The 17,563-nt window shown below is 54.0% G+C and overlaps 1 protein-coding gene across 1 annotated transcript; it reads left to right on the forward strand.

Moving 5' to 3' along the window:
- Positions 1,180–6,634, forward strand: PDX1 (pancreatic and duodenal homeobox 1). The gene is given in 2 exon segments (NM_001141984.2): positions 1,180–1,765; positions 5,146–6,634. Coding segments are annotated over 2 exon segments (855 nt in total). The 5' UTR covers positions 1,180–1,356; the 3' UTR covers positions 5,592–6,634.

The raw sequence follows: 17,563 nt of genomic DNA on the forward strand, positions 1-17,563 counted from the left end.
GCTCCCTCTGGCCCAGGCTCTTCTGCAAACTCGCTCAGGTTGTCTAAAACCCTCGTGGCGGTTCGCGGACTGTGGTCATTTCGGCGTGACCAGTCGGCCGCGTTGGTCCTGTCCCGGGATTAGATGCCGCCGCGCCCCGGAAGAGGCCCCATCTGCACCTCTGGGTTCCAAAAAGCGTCTCTATTTAGCGAGGATGCCCAGAGTGCCCAGAAGTTACCAGCATCAGTGGCAGCCCAACACGGATGTTGTAATTTAAAAAAACGCAGGGCTTTTCCTTCTTTTCCCGAACATTGCTTCTCCCCCAGGCCTGCCTTGGTTGAGCCAGACACGGGAGTCAACGTCCTGCAGCTGACAGACTCCAGCGAGGTCCCGGATCCGTGGGGAGCCATCAAGAAGGATCTGGAAACCTGTGCCCAGCCCTCGCCCCTGCCTCCCGGCCACAGAAGAGGACGCTACTTCTCTGCCCCCTTGCCCCAGTAGCAAACTGCACTCTGAGGTGGCCGAACGAGCCCCAGCGTCCCCAAATCAAAATTAATAATGCTTTTCAATTAAAAAAAAAAGCCAAAAATCCATTGGGAATGCTTCTGAAGTTAGAGTTTACACTCCGGAAATCCCCCAGAGCAAACCACAGACAAAAACATAATGCGAACGCTGGATCACTCGTGGTTGTGTATAAACATAAATAAAATAGAACCAACTGCTTCTGACCTGTAGAGCTGGGGTCTGCAGAAAGTTTTGATCGTGTCCCCTAACAGTGTTTTTGTTTTTTTGTTTGTTTTGTTTTTTTTAGTTTGGGTACAATCTTGACATGTGCCTATTTCTCAATTATATTACTGAACCGATATGCACAATTTTTTTCTAAGCATTTTCTCTCGTTTATTGAAATCGCTGGTTAGAGGAGATTCGCAAGCCCTTGTTTTGCGACAATATGCACATTATCAAATGTACAAACAACACAGACCGTTTAAAGGATGACAAAAGTATGTTTCTATACATGAATAGAAGTCCAAATATTTTCCCCGCATGTCCCACTTTGGCAAGTACTGCCAACTGCACATGCAGGGGTGAGCAGTAAACTCAGCTGAGAGAGAATACTGAAACCTTCAGGTGGGTACCTGGGCCTGGCTTCTTAAGGCAGCCAGCCAGGCCAATAATGGCCTCGGGCTGAGCCACGTGGGGCACAGCGGAGCCTATGGCGTGGCAGCCGCCCGCCCGTCCCCGCCGGCAGCAGGTTCCCTCTGCCAGCGCTGCGGAGCTGTCAAAGCAGCAGGGGTGGCGCCGGGAGCGGGAGCGCCGCACAGCTCCAGGTCCCCGGCTCCAGCTCCCTGCAGGGGTCCCCAAGCCCTGGCGGCAGTCATGAATGGCGAGGAGCAGTACTACGCGGCCACGCAGCTCTACAAGGACCCCTGCGCCTTCCAGCGGGGCCCGGCGCCAGAGTTCAGCGCCAGCCCCCCTGCGTGCCTGTACATGGGCCGCCAGCCCCCGCCGCCGCCGCCGCCGCCTCCGTTCGCCGGCGCCCTGGGCGCGCTGGAGCAGGGCGGCCCCCCGGACATCTCCCCGTACGAGGTGCCCCCGCTCGCCGACGACCCGGCGGTGGCGCACCTCCACCACCACCTCCCGGCTCAGCTGGCACTCCCGCACCCGCCCGCCGGGCCCTTCCCGGATGGAGCCGAGCCAGGAGCCCTGGAGGAGCCCGGCCGCGTCCAGCCGCCTTTCCCGTGGATGAAGTCTACCAAGGCTCACGCGTGGAAAGGCCAGTGGGCAGGTAAGCCTGGCTCCCCGTCCCCTTTGTCCTCACCCGCTCTCGGCCTGGCTGCCTCTACCTTCCAGCGCTTCCCAGGGCCCCTCCCCAGCCCCTGTGGATAAGGCAGAGTCGGACTAAAGCATACCGGAACCTAGCAAGGCCATTCTGCACAGAAGCACTTCTCTGGCCCCAGCTTGGAGTGTCTTTCCACTCAGCTCTCCTCCTAGGAGCTTAGGCTCCTTCCTTTCCTGATACGCTGAACTCCAGGAGCCTGCGCGCTCCCTGCAAATCTAGGCCTGATGAGGCTCAAGGCTCGGGACCCTCCAATTCTCCTCCAGCAGGGAGGTCCGCCCGCCCAAGGCCCCCAGAATTGCACACCGAGGGAGCCGAGTAGGGCTCTGGGATGCTCCCTACCCGGCCAGAGCGTGCCTTCAGAGCCCCAGGCCCCTTTTTTCCTGAGCAAAGCAGCTCGAGTAAAGAAAGCCAGGCCGACTCGGGGGCACCAGGTTGGTGCAGAAAATCAGGGGAGGAAAACTGCACCCAAGCCTGCAAAGATGTCTAGAGGCCAGGGCCAGGGGTGGGGTGGGGTAGGGGGCTCACCGCCAGACCGAGGACTGGCCGCTCACCCTCGACGCTGGCAGCTGGGAGAGGCGTCTGCGATGCTAATTCACTTTCGAACAAACAAAAGTGTCTGAAGGGCCCTCCCCACGCTGCTTCCCAGCGTGTCGGTTTGAGCAGGAAGGTGTCCTCTTTGCACAGGCGGCTCAGGGCGGCCCCAGGCACCGGCACGTAAGGAAAGGTCTTCCCGGAGCAGGGGCCGGAGGCGCAGACGCTGAGCGGCCCCCAGGTCCCTTCTCGGCCCGTGCCTGCGGCGAGTTGCTGCGCGGCCTGTGCTGCTGCCGCTACACAATGTTATCGCTTCCGTGCCGAAGCCACTTCTCGTCACACCTGCACTGCAAATAGTTGACTTTTCTTTCCAACTAACAGTCGGGAGTTTGGGAAAGAGGCTGGAGCGGCCCCCAGTCTGCCAGGTCTGGCTGGCCTGCCTGGCCCTGACCCTGACCCAGGCGCAGCCAAGCGGGGCTTCGGCGGGCCCGGGGCTCGCCTCTCCCCACTTTCTCATGAAGGCTGTGTGGGGCAGGACAGGGTCCCAACTTGGGCCACGATCTCCCCCCACCTCCGGCCGCACCCCAGGCCCAGGGGGGGCTCAGGGTGCAGCGAGGCGCCCTCATCCAGCCCGCGCGGCCGGGGCCAAAGACCTCGGAGTCCTAGGAAATGCGAAATTCTTGGGAGGCGGAAGAATAGCGTCTCTGGACGGGGCGCAGGGCTCTGAGTCGGGAGCTTCCTGCCAGGAGCTGCCTCCCTCCGCGGCCCCCTTCCCGCACTAGGAGCGCGTCTCCCGAATTCCCAGCCCTCCTTGCAGCTTCTTGAGAAAAAAGTCGATGGACGTTCTGAAATCAGAGCCCTTCTGAGGTGGGAGAACTTCCCTACCTCCCGGGTGTGTTCCTTCTGCCCTGGCGGAGCCTAAGTTCAGGCAGGGGGACAGAAGGAGCCAGAAACTAAGGAAAATCGGCAGACTTGCCGGGGGAAGGGGGAGACCTGGAAGGCTGGGGTCAGAGAGGCCCTTGCCTGCACCCTCTGACCCAGAGCACCCCCACCCCCGTGGGAAGCATCCATACGCCCAGGCCAGGTGCCTGTAGGATGCTGCTTCAGTCTGGATGGCCCGTCCTGGAAACGTGGGAAGGAGCAGAAACTTCAAGGTCTATGAACCCGCTTGCCTGCTCCTAGGGAGGCCTCACGCCGCTAGGAGAACAACTTTCATTTGTAGTAGAGATCCGAATACTAACAACAATAGGGACGTCCCAAACCCTCAACCTAAAAAATGAACCGCATCCGCCGCACTGGAAGGCTCGACCCCAAACGCCTGCCACTGCGCCTCGGGAAAAGTGCGGCCCGGGGCCCTGACATCTTCCCAATTCCACCCCCAAGAGCCTCCATCCTCAACCTTCGTCCCCTGCCAACTCATCCAGGACACAGGGCCCCTCGGCTCGTGGGCCCTGCGCAGCCTCTCCCGCAGGACTTCCGTGAGACCCGAGAAAAAGGCCCCAAGGCCAGAGAGGTTGTGGGTTGAATTTGTGAACTTGGGAAAAGATCCTTTTCAACGTTCTTTTGCGGCTCCTTGGCTTCTCTCCCAAGCCAAGGAAGACGCCAAGATGCGAGTGAGACACCGCTGACTCCGACCCAAGCCTCCACCTTGGCTTCTGGGCGCCTCCTTCCACCTGGGGGTTGTATCGCGTGATTAACCCTCCCCCAAACACCCACACTAGCTTTTCAACGCCAGCCATCAGTCAGGGGAGAAATGTCACGTACCCCCGGCCCAGGCCAAGCCCAACTTTGGCGTCTTTTCGGTGTTTCGGTGGAACCTGCCGCCCCAGAGCCCACAGCCCAGGTGCCGTCGGTATCTCGCTCAGAAAGAAAACAATTAGTGGGGCTCAGGGGGGCTCCGCTGCCACCCACCCCACTACCTGTCCTGGGAGCTCTCGGCTCCCCAGTGGGGGATCTGGCCCCTGAGCCTGCATATGGGGCCCAGGCCCTCGGAGGCTGGGGCGGACAGCGACCTTCTCTGGGACTCAGAAGGGTTTCCCTTCTGATCCAGGGCAGGGGCTCAGCCGAGGTTAGAATAACAATTACAGAGGATCTACCAGCTCTTGAGTTGGGGCTGATTACGACAATACGACTATATAGACAGAGGTGATATATTGTCAGATGTGATAAAATAACAATATATGTCATAACCGCGGGATTTTTTTTTTATCAGCTCAAGGTTTTTCCAGCTGAAGACTGCACGCATTTAGTCGTGACATCCATTTACTGGGCTGAAACCTTTTTTTAAACAAAACAGTAAACAATAGAAAAATCAGATAGCATCACAGGTCATAATGTTTGGCTTAATGTCCTAAATTTTATGTCAGCTCTGTATCGGCGTGTGACCTGGGTGGTGATCTGAAATGGATTTCTTTATGCGGAGCGTGGTTAGACAGCTTTTAAGTCTTGCATTAGAGATATTTCTTGCCTTTGCAGAATCCAGCCTGTTCAGGTATCTCTCATGTGCGTTTGAATCAACCCAAATAGCAGCTAAGTGAACGCATTCTAGAACCCCTCCTTGGCAGAGCCACGGAGAGAGCTCCTGCAGCTCTGACCGCCAAGAAAAAGCAGCCACGGGAGGAAAGGGCCGCCAGCCCCAGGCTGGGCTCTTGGGTGCAGGGGGCTGGAGCTTGGCCCGAGCGGCTGGCCGGGGCGGGGTCCGGAGACCTGGGCCTGAAGGGTCGGGCTGCATGGGTTGGGGCAGCCAGGAGGGGCCAGGGGTAGGAGGCCACATTCACGTGCTGTGTCGCCCGCAGGCGGTGCCTACGCAGCAGAGCCCGAGGAGAACAAGCGGACGCGCACCGCCTACACTCGCGCGCAGCTGCTGGAGCTGGAGAAGGAGTTCCTTTTCAACAAATACATCTCTAGGCCGCGCCGGGTGGAGCTGGCCGTCATGCTGAACTTGACAGAGAGACACATCAAAATCTGGTTCCAAAACCGCCGCATGAAGTGGAAAAAGGAGGAGGACAAGAAGCGCAGCTGCGGGACCGTGGCCGCGGGCGGTGGGGACGCGGAGCCCGAGCAGGACTGCGCGGTGACCTCGGGAGAGGAGCTGCTGGCGCTGCCGCCCCCGCCGCCCCCCGGGGGTGCTGCGCCGCCGGCTGTCCCCGCCGCCGCCCGAGAGGGCCGCCTGCCGCCCGGCCTTAGCGCGTCGCCGCAGCCTTCCAGTGTCGCGCCCCTGCGACCGCAAGAATCTCGGTGAGAGATGGGGCTTCTCCCTGCCGAGTGGCTTGGGACCACTCGCAGAGGAGGGAGGGGCGGACCTAGGACCCCGGGTGTGACCACCGGTCCAGGCAGTTCGATGCGGCAGGAGCTGAGCGGCCCACCCCAGACTGGAGGGGAGAACCCGCGCATGAGGCGCCTGTGCCAACTGGGCGCGGTGGGGACACGCAGGCCGGCCTTCGGGAAGGAGAGACGTTTTCTGTAATACCGGGGCTGCTTCTGCTGATATATTGTTGGACGGGCGGCGTCCGCCGCTGTCCTGAAGGTCCCAGCGCTCCAGAACCGTGGACCTCTTTAGAGAGGCCAAATCTTCAAGACAGGAAAACCATACAAATTGGAACCCCCCCCCCAACACAGCGGGCAAGCTGGACGCAGCGCCTTAATCTGCCCGTAGAGCAGAGCCATTCTTACTGCCGCCTACGCCTTAAGGTTTAGAAATAAGAATTGAGAGGCGACCTCTGAAGCTTCAGTGACCTAGTGAAATTGATGCTGGTGGAATAGAATAATGCCCGGTCCTCTTCTTTTTTAATCCTTTTAGCAGAGCCATTTACTTCAACGTGCAACGGTCTTGCAAGGGTGGCTGGGCAGCCGCAGGGCCGAAGTGCAGGAGCGGTGCCAAAGTGCCTGTACTCCCCATGTTGGGACCCCGCCCGCCCCTGCCGGCCAGGGGAGGTGGGCCTGGAGGGAAAGAAGGATGGCCCCTTGAGCGATCACTAAACTGGACATAATCTGGAGCTTTCTATTCAGAATGTGGATTCAGTTGCTGGTCTCAGGGCAGCGAAAACTCAGTGTGGGAGCCAAGCCGGGCATCCTCGGAAACTCATCACAGAGCCAGTGTGATTTCCACATCCTTAGAAATGAAGACGTATGTGATGGGGGAGTTTACGGGGAAAGTGGTTGCCTTCACTTAAAGTTTTAAAATTACCTAACAGTTCTTTACAAACAGATCTGTGGTTTCCAGATTGCTTGTTTCAGGGTCTGGGACTTGCGTTCAGGTGATGCTTGTGGAAAATGCTTAATAAACACAGATAAAATGGAAAGAGAGCAAATCTGACCCCCTTCACTTTGTATCAAACCTTTCTTGCCATGCAGCAATTCATCTTAAAAATTAGAGCAGCTTTTTTTTTTTTTTTTTTTCCTGTACTAACCAGGGAAAGCCTGATAATTAAGACGTTTGGGTTTGGGGTAGTGTATCAGAGGGTGGATTTTCGGGTTTGTTTTGTTTCATTTTGAACTTAGGAATCGATTCTGAAGATGAAATTTTAGGCCGTACAGCCCAGAGGCATGAGGGTCCGGAGTACCCAGGCTGTCGCTGAGCAGGTGCTGACCAGAGCTGCCATCCTGCGGGGCGCCGGGCTGGGCAGAGAGACGCGCTGGCCAGAGCCTAATCGCGTTCCTCCCAAAGCACAGGTCGGGACAAGGCTTCTTCTGTGGCTTTGGATGAGTCTCCGCCCCTGGGTCCCAGGGGGCCAAGAGTGTCTGGTGCCACAGGCACAATGACCTGGACTTAGTGGGCTTCTGACCTCCCGGGCCAGCCTGCTCATCCACCGACTCTCAGGCTGTGATGGGCGCCATAGGCCAGCTGTGCACCTTCACGCAGCCTGGCGCTCCCACTGGTTCTGCCGGACACTGGCTTATTCCCTAGTGTCACTGCTGTTATTTTTCTTTGCTAAGAGACACAGGGTTTGTGTCTTGTTGGTTAGAGTTTGTCTGTTGTTTTGGGCATTTGTTTTTTTTTGGGGGGGGGAGGATCCAGTCATAACACCCCTCCCAAGGAAGGAACATTCTGTGGATCAGAAAAAAGGACTCTGGAGTTCCCGTTGTGGAACAGCGAAAACAAATCCGACTGGGAACCATGAGTTTTCCGGTTGGATCCCTGGCCTCGCTCAGTGGGTTAAAGATCCAGCGTTCCCGTGAGCTGTGGTGTAGGTTGCAGACGCGGCTTGGATCCCACGTTGCTGTGGCTCTGATTAGACCCCTAGCCTGGGAACCTCCATATGCCACAGGTTTGACCCTCAAAAGCAAATAATAATAATAAATAAAGAGAACTCTTTCATCAGGGAGACTCACAGGGAAGAGTGTGCCCACATCCACTGGGGCTCTGGAGTCCAGCAAATAAATCTACCTGGACTTCAGGTCGCTCAAATATCCACCCGTTACCCTGATAAAATTGCTCACTTTGCTCGCTTTCCTCAACCTTAACGCGGAGGTGTACACTTCGGAGCGCTGTGAGGCTTAAACCAAAGAATATGCATAAAGCGCTTAACTCGGTATCCAGAAAATCGTTATCCCTCCACAAATATTAGTTGTTTTATGACCATCATCATTTTTGGAAGCAGCTGGGGAACTGCAGCTGCACAGACTTCCCGGGGCTCCTTTGACAAACGCCCTCTTGTTCATATAACCACCGATCTTTACTGAGCACGTTCTAGTTTTCAGACCTCCGTGCTCATAAACAAATCCTTAAGAGTCCGCAGCATCCTTCCCTGAGCGAGCGGCTCGGCCAAGGCAGCTGATGCTGGGGGGGGGCGGGCGGGGGGTGGAGGGAGGACCCGATGCAGCTCGGCCACCAGTTTGGTGGAGGTGCGGAGCCTCGCCTCGGAGGTCTTCCGGGGTCCACGCGGAAGCCACCACCCTCTGCGAGCCACAGGCCCTCCGCGGGGGCTCGGGGATCCCAGGGTTCTCCAACCCGAAGACAGAAAAGAGGCGGCCCGACTCGGCGGCAGAGGATGCGGTCTGACTCCCGCTAGCGGGCGGCCTGCGGCTCAGCCGCCCCGATCGCTGCGCTGTGCGGAGAGCACTACCGTGCGGCTCCACACGACTCGCGGCAGGTGCCTTCGCGCATCAGAGGCCCGACCTTCGGTCCCGCCTCCCTGGGCTTGACTTCCGCCCCCCACCCCTTAATTCTGCGGGCCCGGGAAAAAAAATCCTGACTTCTCCGTTTCCTCCTCCATAAAATGGGCTCAACGCGAGCATGGGAAGAAATTATGTCTTTCAAGATTTCATTACCGGGCCTGGCGCGCAGTCGCCAGCACACGTGTGGGGCCGGCGGAGGAGAAGCGTTGTGGCCAAGAGGCCAGCCTCCCAGGGAGGCGGCGGAGAGTGAAGCCCGACTCGCACCGGTGCTTCGAAGAGGTGAAAGACGGCGACCGCGGTGGGGCCGAGGAGCCACGCGGGACCCCATCGGCAGCGGAACGGAGCCCGTGGTCCACATCCCTCCGGCCTCAGAAGCCAGGCCAGGCGACCTTCGCGCAGCTGGACGGGTCCGTCTCCGCCAGCGGCTGGAGGATGCGAACTCCGGGTCAAGGGCCAGGGCGCTGGGAGGGGCCAGTCGAGTCCACGCGCCCGGCCCAGACTCCCGAGGGAAGAAGCCCGAACAAACGCAGCCAGCCGGGCCCGGGGCAGGGCCTCTTTCTGCCCGTCCAGACACCAACAGGGCCAGAACCCAGAGGGGACCGCGGCACCTACCTCCCCTGCCGGGCCGTGAGCATCCTCTGCTTCTCTGGCCGGCGCACTCCGCACACGCAGAAGACGGAGCCAGGGAGCCCTGCACGCTCGGGAGACGCTCGGGAGACGCTCGGGAGACGCTGGGGAGAGCGGCCTCGGCGCGGAGGGAGACGGCGTCCCGGCCCGAGCGCCGTGCGCAGCCCGCTCGCGAGCGCGCGCCCGCTGAGCGCGGCAGCATCGATCGCTGCGGCATCCCGCGCGGCATCCCCGCTGGACCGCGAGCCCCGCCATTCCTCCTGGACTCTTCCACGTGCAGGGAGATACGTTCGGGGAGCGCTGCAGAACCAGGCGCTCCCAGACGTGGCGCCGACGGCCGCAGCGCTGTCTGGGCCCAGCCGTAGGTGCAGTCCTGGGATTTGCGAGACGTGGTGGGGCCTCCTCGCCACCACCCGCACCCACCCACCCACCCCCGCCCACTGGGAGGCACAAAGCGCGAGCCCGAGCGCCGGGGGAGAGCGCGCCGCAGGGTGCGGGAGGGTCGGGGCCTCCTCGTGCGCTGCGTCGGGTCACACAGCGCCAGCAGCAGTGCGCGGGTGAAGTCGCCTTTTCTTTTGCGATATATTTCTTTCTGAAGGTTTGCTAACAGGCCCTTGAAGTTCTCGCCTTAAAAACTCAATTCATAGCACGCAAGAACAACAGCTGAGAGGTTGGGATAGTTTCAGGTCCTGCCTATTGCTTTTAACGGGTATGGCACCTGTAATTCATTTGCCCCTTTCGACCTGTAGACTTTTTCAGTAGCTTGTGCATCTATTTTCTGCGAGGCAAAGCGCAAACATTAGGACAAGACTGAGCTCTCTGAAGTGCTTAAATCCAGCAAGCCTCAGCATTTCTTAGAGTAATGTCTTTTATCTTCTTTTCTCTTTTTTCTCTTTAGGGCTGTACCTGCAGTATCTGAAAGTTCCCAGGGCAGGGGTGGAATTGGAGCTGTAGCCTCCAGCCGACACCACAGCCACAGCCACTGCCAGATCCATCCCAGCCGCATCTGTGACCTACACCACAGCTCACGGCAGCGTCTGATCCTTTTACCCACCGAGCAAGGCCAGGAATAAAACCCATGTCCTCATGGATACTAGTCCGGTTTGTTACCTAGGACCCACATAGGGAATTCCGGGCCTAATAAAATTTTATTCTTTTTTTATTAAAATTACTTTTCTCCATAAGTGAAACGCCATGGCTTTTGAAAGTACAGATATCTGTAGCCTTAAGCAATATTTTAATTCACTTTTTTTAAAAAAAAGGGAATTTTATTTTTTTAATTTTTATTTATTTTGTGTGTGTGTGTGTCTTTTCTAGGGCCGCACCCCGGGGCACATGGAGGTTCCCAGGCTAGGCATCTAATCAGAGCTATAGCTGCCGGCCTACGCCAGAGCAGAAGCAACACAGGATCTGAGCCACGTCTGTGACCTACACCACAGCTCATGGCAACGCCAGATCCTGAACCCACTGAGCAAGGCCAGGGCTTGAACCCACAACCTCGTGGTTCCTAGTCGGAGTCGTTAACCACTGAGCCATGAAGGGAACTCCTATAATTCACTTTTAAGTTGAATTGCTGAGAGTCTTTCCCTAAATACAGAACATATGGACACTCCAAATGTATGTCACATCATCAGCATGCAGTCAAGATACTTGTCTGCATTGGAGAATACCCTGAACTCTCATAGCTAGTCATAATTACACATATAAAAATTGTAACAGTATTTTTTTGCCATAATTTATATCATTTGAATTATTTCTGTTATTTTCCTGAATTCTCATTTAGTCTTATTTTCAAGGGAATAAGAGTTTGAAAAATCATTTCTCCTATTTACACATGCTCTTAAAAATTCATAAGTTTCACACATCTAGATATGTCTAGAAATATTGCTAATTTTTTTGGTCATACCGCAGCACGTAAAAAATTCCTGGGCAATGGATCAAACCCAAGCCACAGCTGTTACAACATCAGATTCTTTAACCATTAGACCACCAGGGAACTCTGATACTAACCAATGTCAAATTGACATATTACATGGAACTATTTCCACTTCAGTAGTTCCAGAAATGCAGTAAAATGTCAAAATAACCTCCAAGATTTAAAACCATTGAAAATACTCTGTAATTGAATTTACTGCCATATAATAACTGCATGGCTTAATTTAATGTTGAAAGTCTAATATCCTCGATCAGGGTGCAACAAAGTCAATTATTTCTCCTCTGGATGAGTGCGCCTTTCGCAGACTCACAAACACACAGACTTTGTCAAAACAAGCCAACTTTCATGCCGCCTATTGTCCTGAGAGCCAGCAGAGGGCAGGGAGCAGGGTCTCTGGACAAACAGGGAAATCAGCAGTGCTGCTTCTCGGCGGCACTCTGGGCAGGTTTAACACCTGGTCTGCACCCACTGTGTATGGCCCTTCTGAACGCGGGGCAATGAGCACCTCCCTTTGAGGCTGTCAACTCACAACTTCCCTCGTGTGATTGCGTGAGGCTTGAATGATTTGTGCCAAGTGTTCATACACCGGTGGGTAGGATGGTTCCTCTGGAAACTGAGCTCTTCCCCATCCCCCTCGCCATCCCAGCACTTTGTTCCGTGGGCCCCAGCGGGGACAACAACGGTGACACAAAACCGATGTGTGCCCTTTTGTCTGGAGCCCTTAGGTCCTCCCTGTGCCGGGGTCGCCGGGTCTTGTCCTGGCTCTTCGCAAGAAGAGTCACCTTGGTGCTAGCCGGGCAGGAAGAAAAATAAATACCAACTCTTTATTACAAAGGGGCAAAAGCCAGGCATGCGGAGGCTACACTTCGAACGGCAATGGATGCCAGTGTAACTAGTTTTCTACATAAGGCACATGTGTTTTCATTCATTTAAGGACCGCCTGATGACTGAAGCCAGAAAGTCTCTTTACAAAGTAGCATTTGTGTAGGGTTCCCGAGGCCCCCAAGAATAGGTGATTGTCCCAGAACTTCGTCGATAAGTCATTTCCTCAGATCTTACTGTGTGCACAGGCTTGGCTCTGACCTAGAAACCCCAACAGCAGTGGCTGAAGGGAGAAGTTAACGTCTCTCCTATGCGGAAGTCTGGAGGCAGGTGGTTCAGGACTGCAGTATTGCTCCAGAGGTGTCTGGGGCCCTCTGACCTCCCTTTCTGCTGCCCCTGAATTGCACCCCCCACTTCACAGGCCAGTATGGCACTCCACCCACTTTCTAGGAAACTAGGAAGAAGGGGAGGCCCGTGGCAGTGGGGGAGGGGGTGTTCCCTGAAAGGTGTCACCTTGTAATCCCTTGAACCTGTGGGTATGTTCCATCATAGGACAAAGGGGGCTTTACAGGTGTAGTTGGGTCAGGAACCCTAACTTAATCCTGGGTTATGTGATGGGCCCAATTTAATCATACAAGCCCATAAGAGCAGAAAAACTTTTCTCCAGCCGGAATCCAAGAGATGCGGCAGAAGGAAGCGTCAGAGAGGTGCCACGTGCCCTTGCTGGCTCTGGGATGCAGGACCCACATGCCAGGACTGGACAGAGGCCTCCCGGAGCTAAGGGATGCCCCCACGTGGCAGTCAGTTAGGCATGGGGACCTCAGTCTTACAACCACGGGATCCAGATCCAGCCAGCAACCCGAGTTCTTCCCAGAGCCTCCCTAGAAGAGCCCCGCTGGCCAGCAACTCGATTCTGACTTTGCGAAACGCGGCGCAGGGAAACCCGCGGCACCAAACGGGGCTCTTGACCTACAGAAGCTGGGAGAGAAGACTGATTTGCGCCGATCCGTGCTGCTGACTGTGGAGCAGTTCGCCTCTGCAACAACAGAAAACCATCGCGGTCCTCTTTCCCTGCATGACACTTCAAGGAAGTGACAGCCTGGAACAGGACGGAGGTACGTGAAGACATCTAGCTGTACAGCAGGCTGGAGAGCGTAGAGTTTATTCTGGATGGCCGCTTGTCTCCTTAAACTTGGGAGGGAACAGCACTGAAGGAGGAAGGGTAGGACGGATCCTGGGGACAGTGAGCAGTCTCTACCACTGTTCCTAAGAGTCTGCATTTAAAAAAATCTGCATCCTAATTGGGTATCTTCTACAAAAGCTACAGAAGAAAACGCCAGCCCAGGTTGCTATTTTTATGCATAGACCAGGTGTGGAACCTGTGTGCTGGGATTTGGGGCTGGGAGGAAGTTTGTTCTGCAAATTTGCACGCTTACTTCATCTGACCGTGCGCACCCTACAGAGCATGACTGGTCTTGTCTGTCAGAAAGATCGAAATTCGGGAGTTCCCTGGTGGCCTAGTGGTTAAGGACTTAGCATTATCATTGCTGTGGCTTGGGTTCCATCCCTGGCCCAGGAACTTCCACATGCCCATGGGGGTGGGGGGCAAAAAAAGAAAACTTAAGTGTTCAGTATTCAGCTGGAGCTCAACCGTGTCTCTCATCCTGGCAAAGCAGATTGAGGAAGGCTGAGATTTTTGGTCAGAAAACTCGGCCTCCATAAACACACTACTGTGTATAAAACAGAGCGCCAGCAAGGCGCTATTGCATGGCACAGGGAACCCTTCTCTAAAGATCCTGTAATAACCTATAATGAAAAAGAGTATAAAAAAGAATATACATGTATATACGCGAATAACTAAGTCTCTTTGCTGTACACCTGAAACTACCACAACATTGTAAATCCACTGTATTTCAGTCAAAATTTTAAAAGTAAAATAAAATTAAGGACCAGAAAAAAAAAAAGGGGGAGTTCCCGTCCTGGCGCAGTGGTTAACGAATCCGACTAGGAACCATGAGGTTGAGGGTTCGATCCCTGCCTTTGCTCAGTGGGTTAAGGATCTGGCGTTGCCGTGAGCTGTGGTGTAGGTTGCAGACGCGACTCGGATCCCGCGTTGCTGTGCCTCTGACATAGGTTGGCAGCTACAGCTCCAAATAGACCCCTAGCCTGGGAACCTCCATATGCCGTGGGAGCGGCCCAAGAAATGGCAAAAAGACCAAAAAAAAAAAAAAAAAAAAAAGATTTGCACCCATGAAATAATTGCATATGAAAAGGGAAATGAAAATGTGGCTTCCAGCTCTGCGTTCACCATGCATCACTGGGCATCTGCAGGTTTGTTTTCTCATCGGTACAGTGGGGGAAACACCTGCCTCACAGGACTGTAATGAGGGTTCAGGTGTATGCGAAAAGCACTTTTTGGTACAAAAATGGGCCCTCAGTATTACAGGTTATTCTCAACACTGTTTCTCCTCTTCCTTTAAATCAGTGTTTCTCAAAGAGGAGGCTTGCAACCTATTAGCCACTGATGAAAGCTTCATGGGTTGGTATCAGACTTTGTGTTGGTTTGTTTGGGTTTTAATCCTATCACTCCTGGCTTTGTTCGGCTGTGGGTCGTCTGCTTGTTTGATTGGTTAGTTGTGGGTTTTTGTGTGTGTGTGTGGAGGTTTTTTGGCTGCTCCCAGAGCATGCAGAAGTTCCCAGGCCAGAGCTCAAACCCGAGCCACAGCACTGACAACACCAAGTCCTCAACTGCTAGGCCCCAGGGAACTCCAGAATTTTTAAAAATTAAAAAAGAGCAGAAGAGAAAACATCAGAGTGTATTGTGTGTAGTGAGGATAAAGACAGGAAGCTTTTGCAGTTATTATAAGTCATAATATAAAATATATTTCCACTTTGGCTGCCATACAGTGCTGGGAAAACACCATCCTGAATGGTGTTCGGTCTTTCTTTTATCTGTTTTAAGGCTTTTTGCTATAAATGCCCTGGTTAGGGAGTTCCCGTCGTGGCGCAGCGGTTAACGAATCCAACTAGGAACCATGAGGTTGAGGGTTCGATCCCTCGCCTTGCTCAGTGGGTTAACGATCCGGCATTGCTGTGAGCTGTGGTGTAGGTTGCAGATGCGGCTCGGATCCCGAGATGCTGTGGCTCTGGTGTAGGCTGGTGGCTACAGCTCCGATTCGACCCCTAGCCTGGGAACCTCCATATGCCATGGGAGCGGCCCAAGAAATAGCAAAAAAATAAAATAAAAATAAAAAAATAAAAAATAAATAAATGCCCTGGTTAGTATGTGCTTTTATTGGAAACCAGCTCAAAGCTTCTTTGGAGCCAGAACGTTGGGCTAAAAAAGAAGGGGAGCGGGGCTGGCGGCGGAGGGGAGGGGGCATGTCACTTACCTTTCACTCCAGATATGATTAAGCTCCTACTTCTTGGCCTCAACCCCCCCCTTCCAGACTCTGCCCAGTGGTGCTCGGGCTGAGCCAACACAGGAAAAGTACTTTCTCCCTTGGCACCTGGCTGTGGGCTCAAATCTGCCGGCCAGGAGGAGACACTGGAGGGAGGCTTGAAGGCTGAAGGGCTTCTCCTTGGCTTCTGCTTCCTGGTCCCCTCAGCGGAGCCCCGGCCACGCATCTTCCAGTGAGGGCAGTTTACCGCATCAGTAGCTGCTGAACCCCCTTTGCAGCTTTTCTAGGGTCAGCACCCCGTCAAAGGCATCAACCACCTCACAAAGGCTGAGATCGGAGTCTGAGTCCGGGGACAGCTCCTTCGGGGTTCCGTTTTCTTACTGACAAGCTCTTCCCTTGGTCGCCCCAGCCCTAGGGTGGCACCTGGTTTCTGCAGTTACTGCCTCCTGGACACCTGCATGCGCCTTCAAACCTTTTCATTTCTCCAGCATCTGACTCCTCTCCCTGCGGAAGTAACCTGCGTTGGTTCTGTCTCCTGATTAGATTCTGGACCAGCGGGCACGTCAGGGTGCGCTGAGGCTCAGACTGAGCTGTGGAGGGAGGAATTACAGGCCTTATGTATTTCTTTTCCAGAAGCTTTGCTGAGCACCCCTTCTGGCTCTCCGGAGACCCTCATGGACGGTTAAAGTTTATCTCTGTGGAAAAGAATTACTCACCTTATCCACTTGAGGCCTGGACTTTGAAGTGGAATCGTTATTAAAGTTATGACTTTATATTTTATACCATCGTGGTGAGATGGGATCCCTATGAAGAAAGAAAGGGTGTCTTTTGCCCCCTGAAGCCAAGTTATTAAGGAATGATACAGAGTCGGAAATTGGCATCCTTCATTCAAAACATCATGTTACACAATGTTCACCTTCTGTTTTACACCAGAAGCTCTGGGAATGTACTATTTCTTTTTTTTTTTTTTTTGGCTGGGGGGGGCAGGTCCAAAGCATGTAGACGTTCCCAGGCCAAGGACTGAACCAGAACCACAGCAGTAAGCTGAGCCACTGCAGTGACAATGCTGGATCCTTAACCTGCTGTGCCATAGGGGAACTCCTGCCCTGTTCCAAATCACAGCAAAGATAAGTGACCTTTCTAGGTCTTAGAAGCCACAGACCACACAATGCTGGACAATGGCCTTCAGAAGCGGGCCAGTGGGGTGTGTTTAACCATCATGCTTTGTCTGTTCTGTAATCTATAATTATGAAACCATGACCCAGTCTCTTACCTGGAACTTGGATATGATTGGAAAATGGTATAAAAACTGAAATTATGTTCCTTGAAAATCTCGGTCCACGTCCTATGAAATTTTTCTCCTTTGCTTCTTTAATAGTTGCGAAGATCGCCATAGCAATAATATTCAAAAGTAAATTGGTCCCCAAATAGTGACAGTTTTAATGACAGGTGTATAAACACCAAGCACTTTTTTCAAACATCTGTGGAGCAGAAAACACACTCTATGCAAACTCCGTTCTCCCCGGACTTTGGGAGAACATGACTTTCTCTGACTTATCTCTTCTTGCACTTTGCTTGTTTATTTATCTATTTATTTAGTCTATTGTTTTTTTAGGGCCGCACCTGCGGCATACGGACGTTCCCAGGCTAGGGGTCGAATCGGAGATGTAGCCACCAGCCTACACCACAGCAACGCCAGATCTAAGCCACGTCTGCGATCTACACCACAGCTCACAGCAACGCCAGATCCCCAACCCACTAAGGGAGGCCAGGGATCAAACCCACAACCTCATGGTTCCTAGTCGGATTCGTTAACCACTGAGCCACGACAGAAACTCCTGTTTATTTACTTTTTAGCCCTGCCTGCAGCATGTGGCAGTCCCTGGGCCAGGAATCAAACCCACGCCACAGCAGCAACCCACGCCACAGAAATGACAATGCTAGATCCTTAACCCTCTGAGCCACCAGGGAACTCCAATGCTTAAATTATACACACACACACATACACACAGACAACTGCGGTAGCTAGTTTCTGACCTGCCCCTGGGGAGTCAAGCCTCTTGATCTCCACATCTGGGTGTAGGCCACGGCCGCAACACCTGGACTATGCCTATGACTCCTGTGAACCAGAAAACTGCAACAAAACGGATGCTGTGATACAGAACTACCATATGATCCAGCAGTCGTACTCTTGGGCATAAATCTGGAGAAAACCACAATTCAAAAAGACACATGTACCCCTGTGTTCATAGCAGCACTATTCACAACGGCCAGGACACGGAAATAATCTGAATGTCCACCAACAGATGA

The sequence above is a fragment of the Sus scrofa genome, chromosome 11 (genome assembly GCF_000003025.6).
Source record: "Sus scrofa isolate TJ Tabasco breed Duroc chromosome 11, Sscrofa11.1, whole genome shotgun sequence".
NCBI classification, from domain to species: Eukaryota; Metazoa; Chordata; class Mammalia; order Artiodactyla; family Suidae; genus Sus; species Sus scrofa.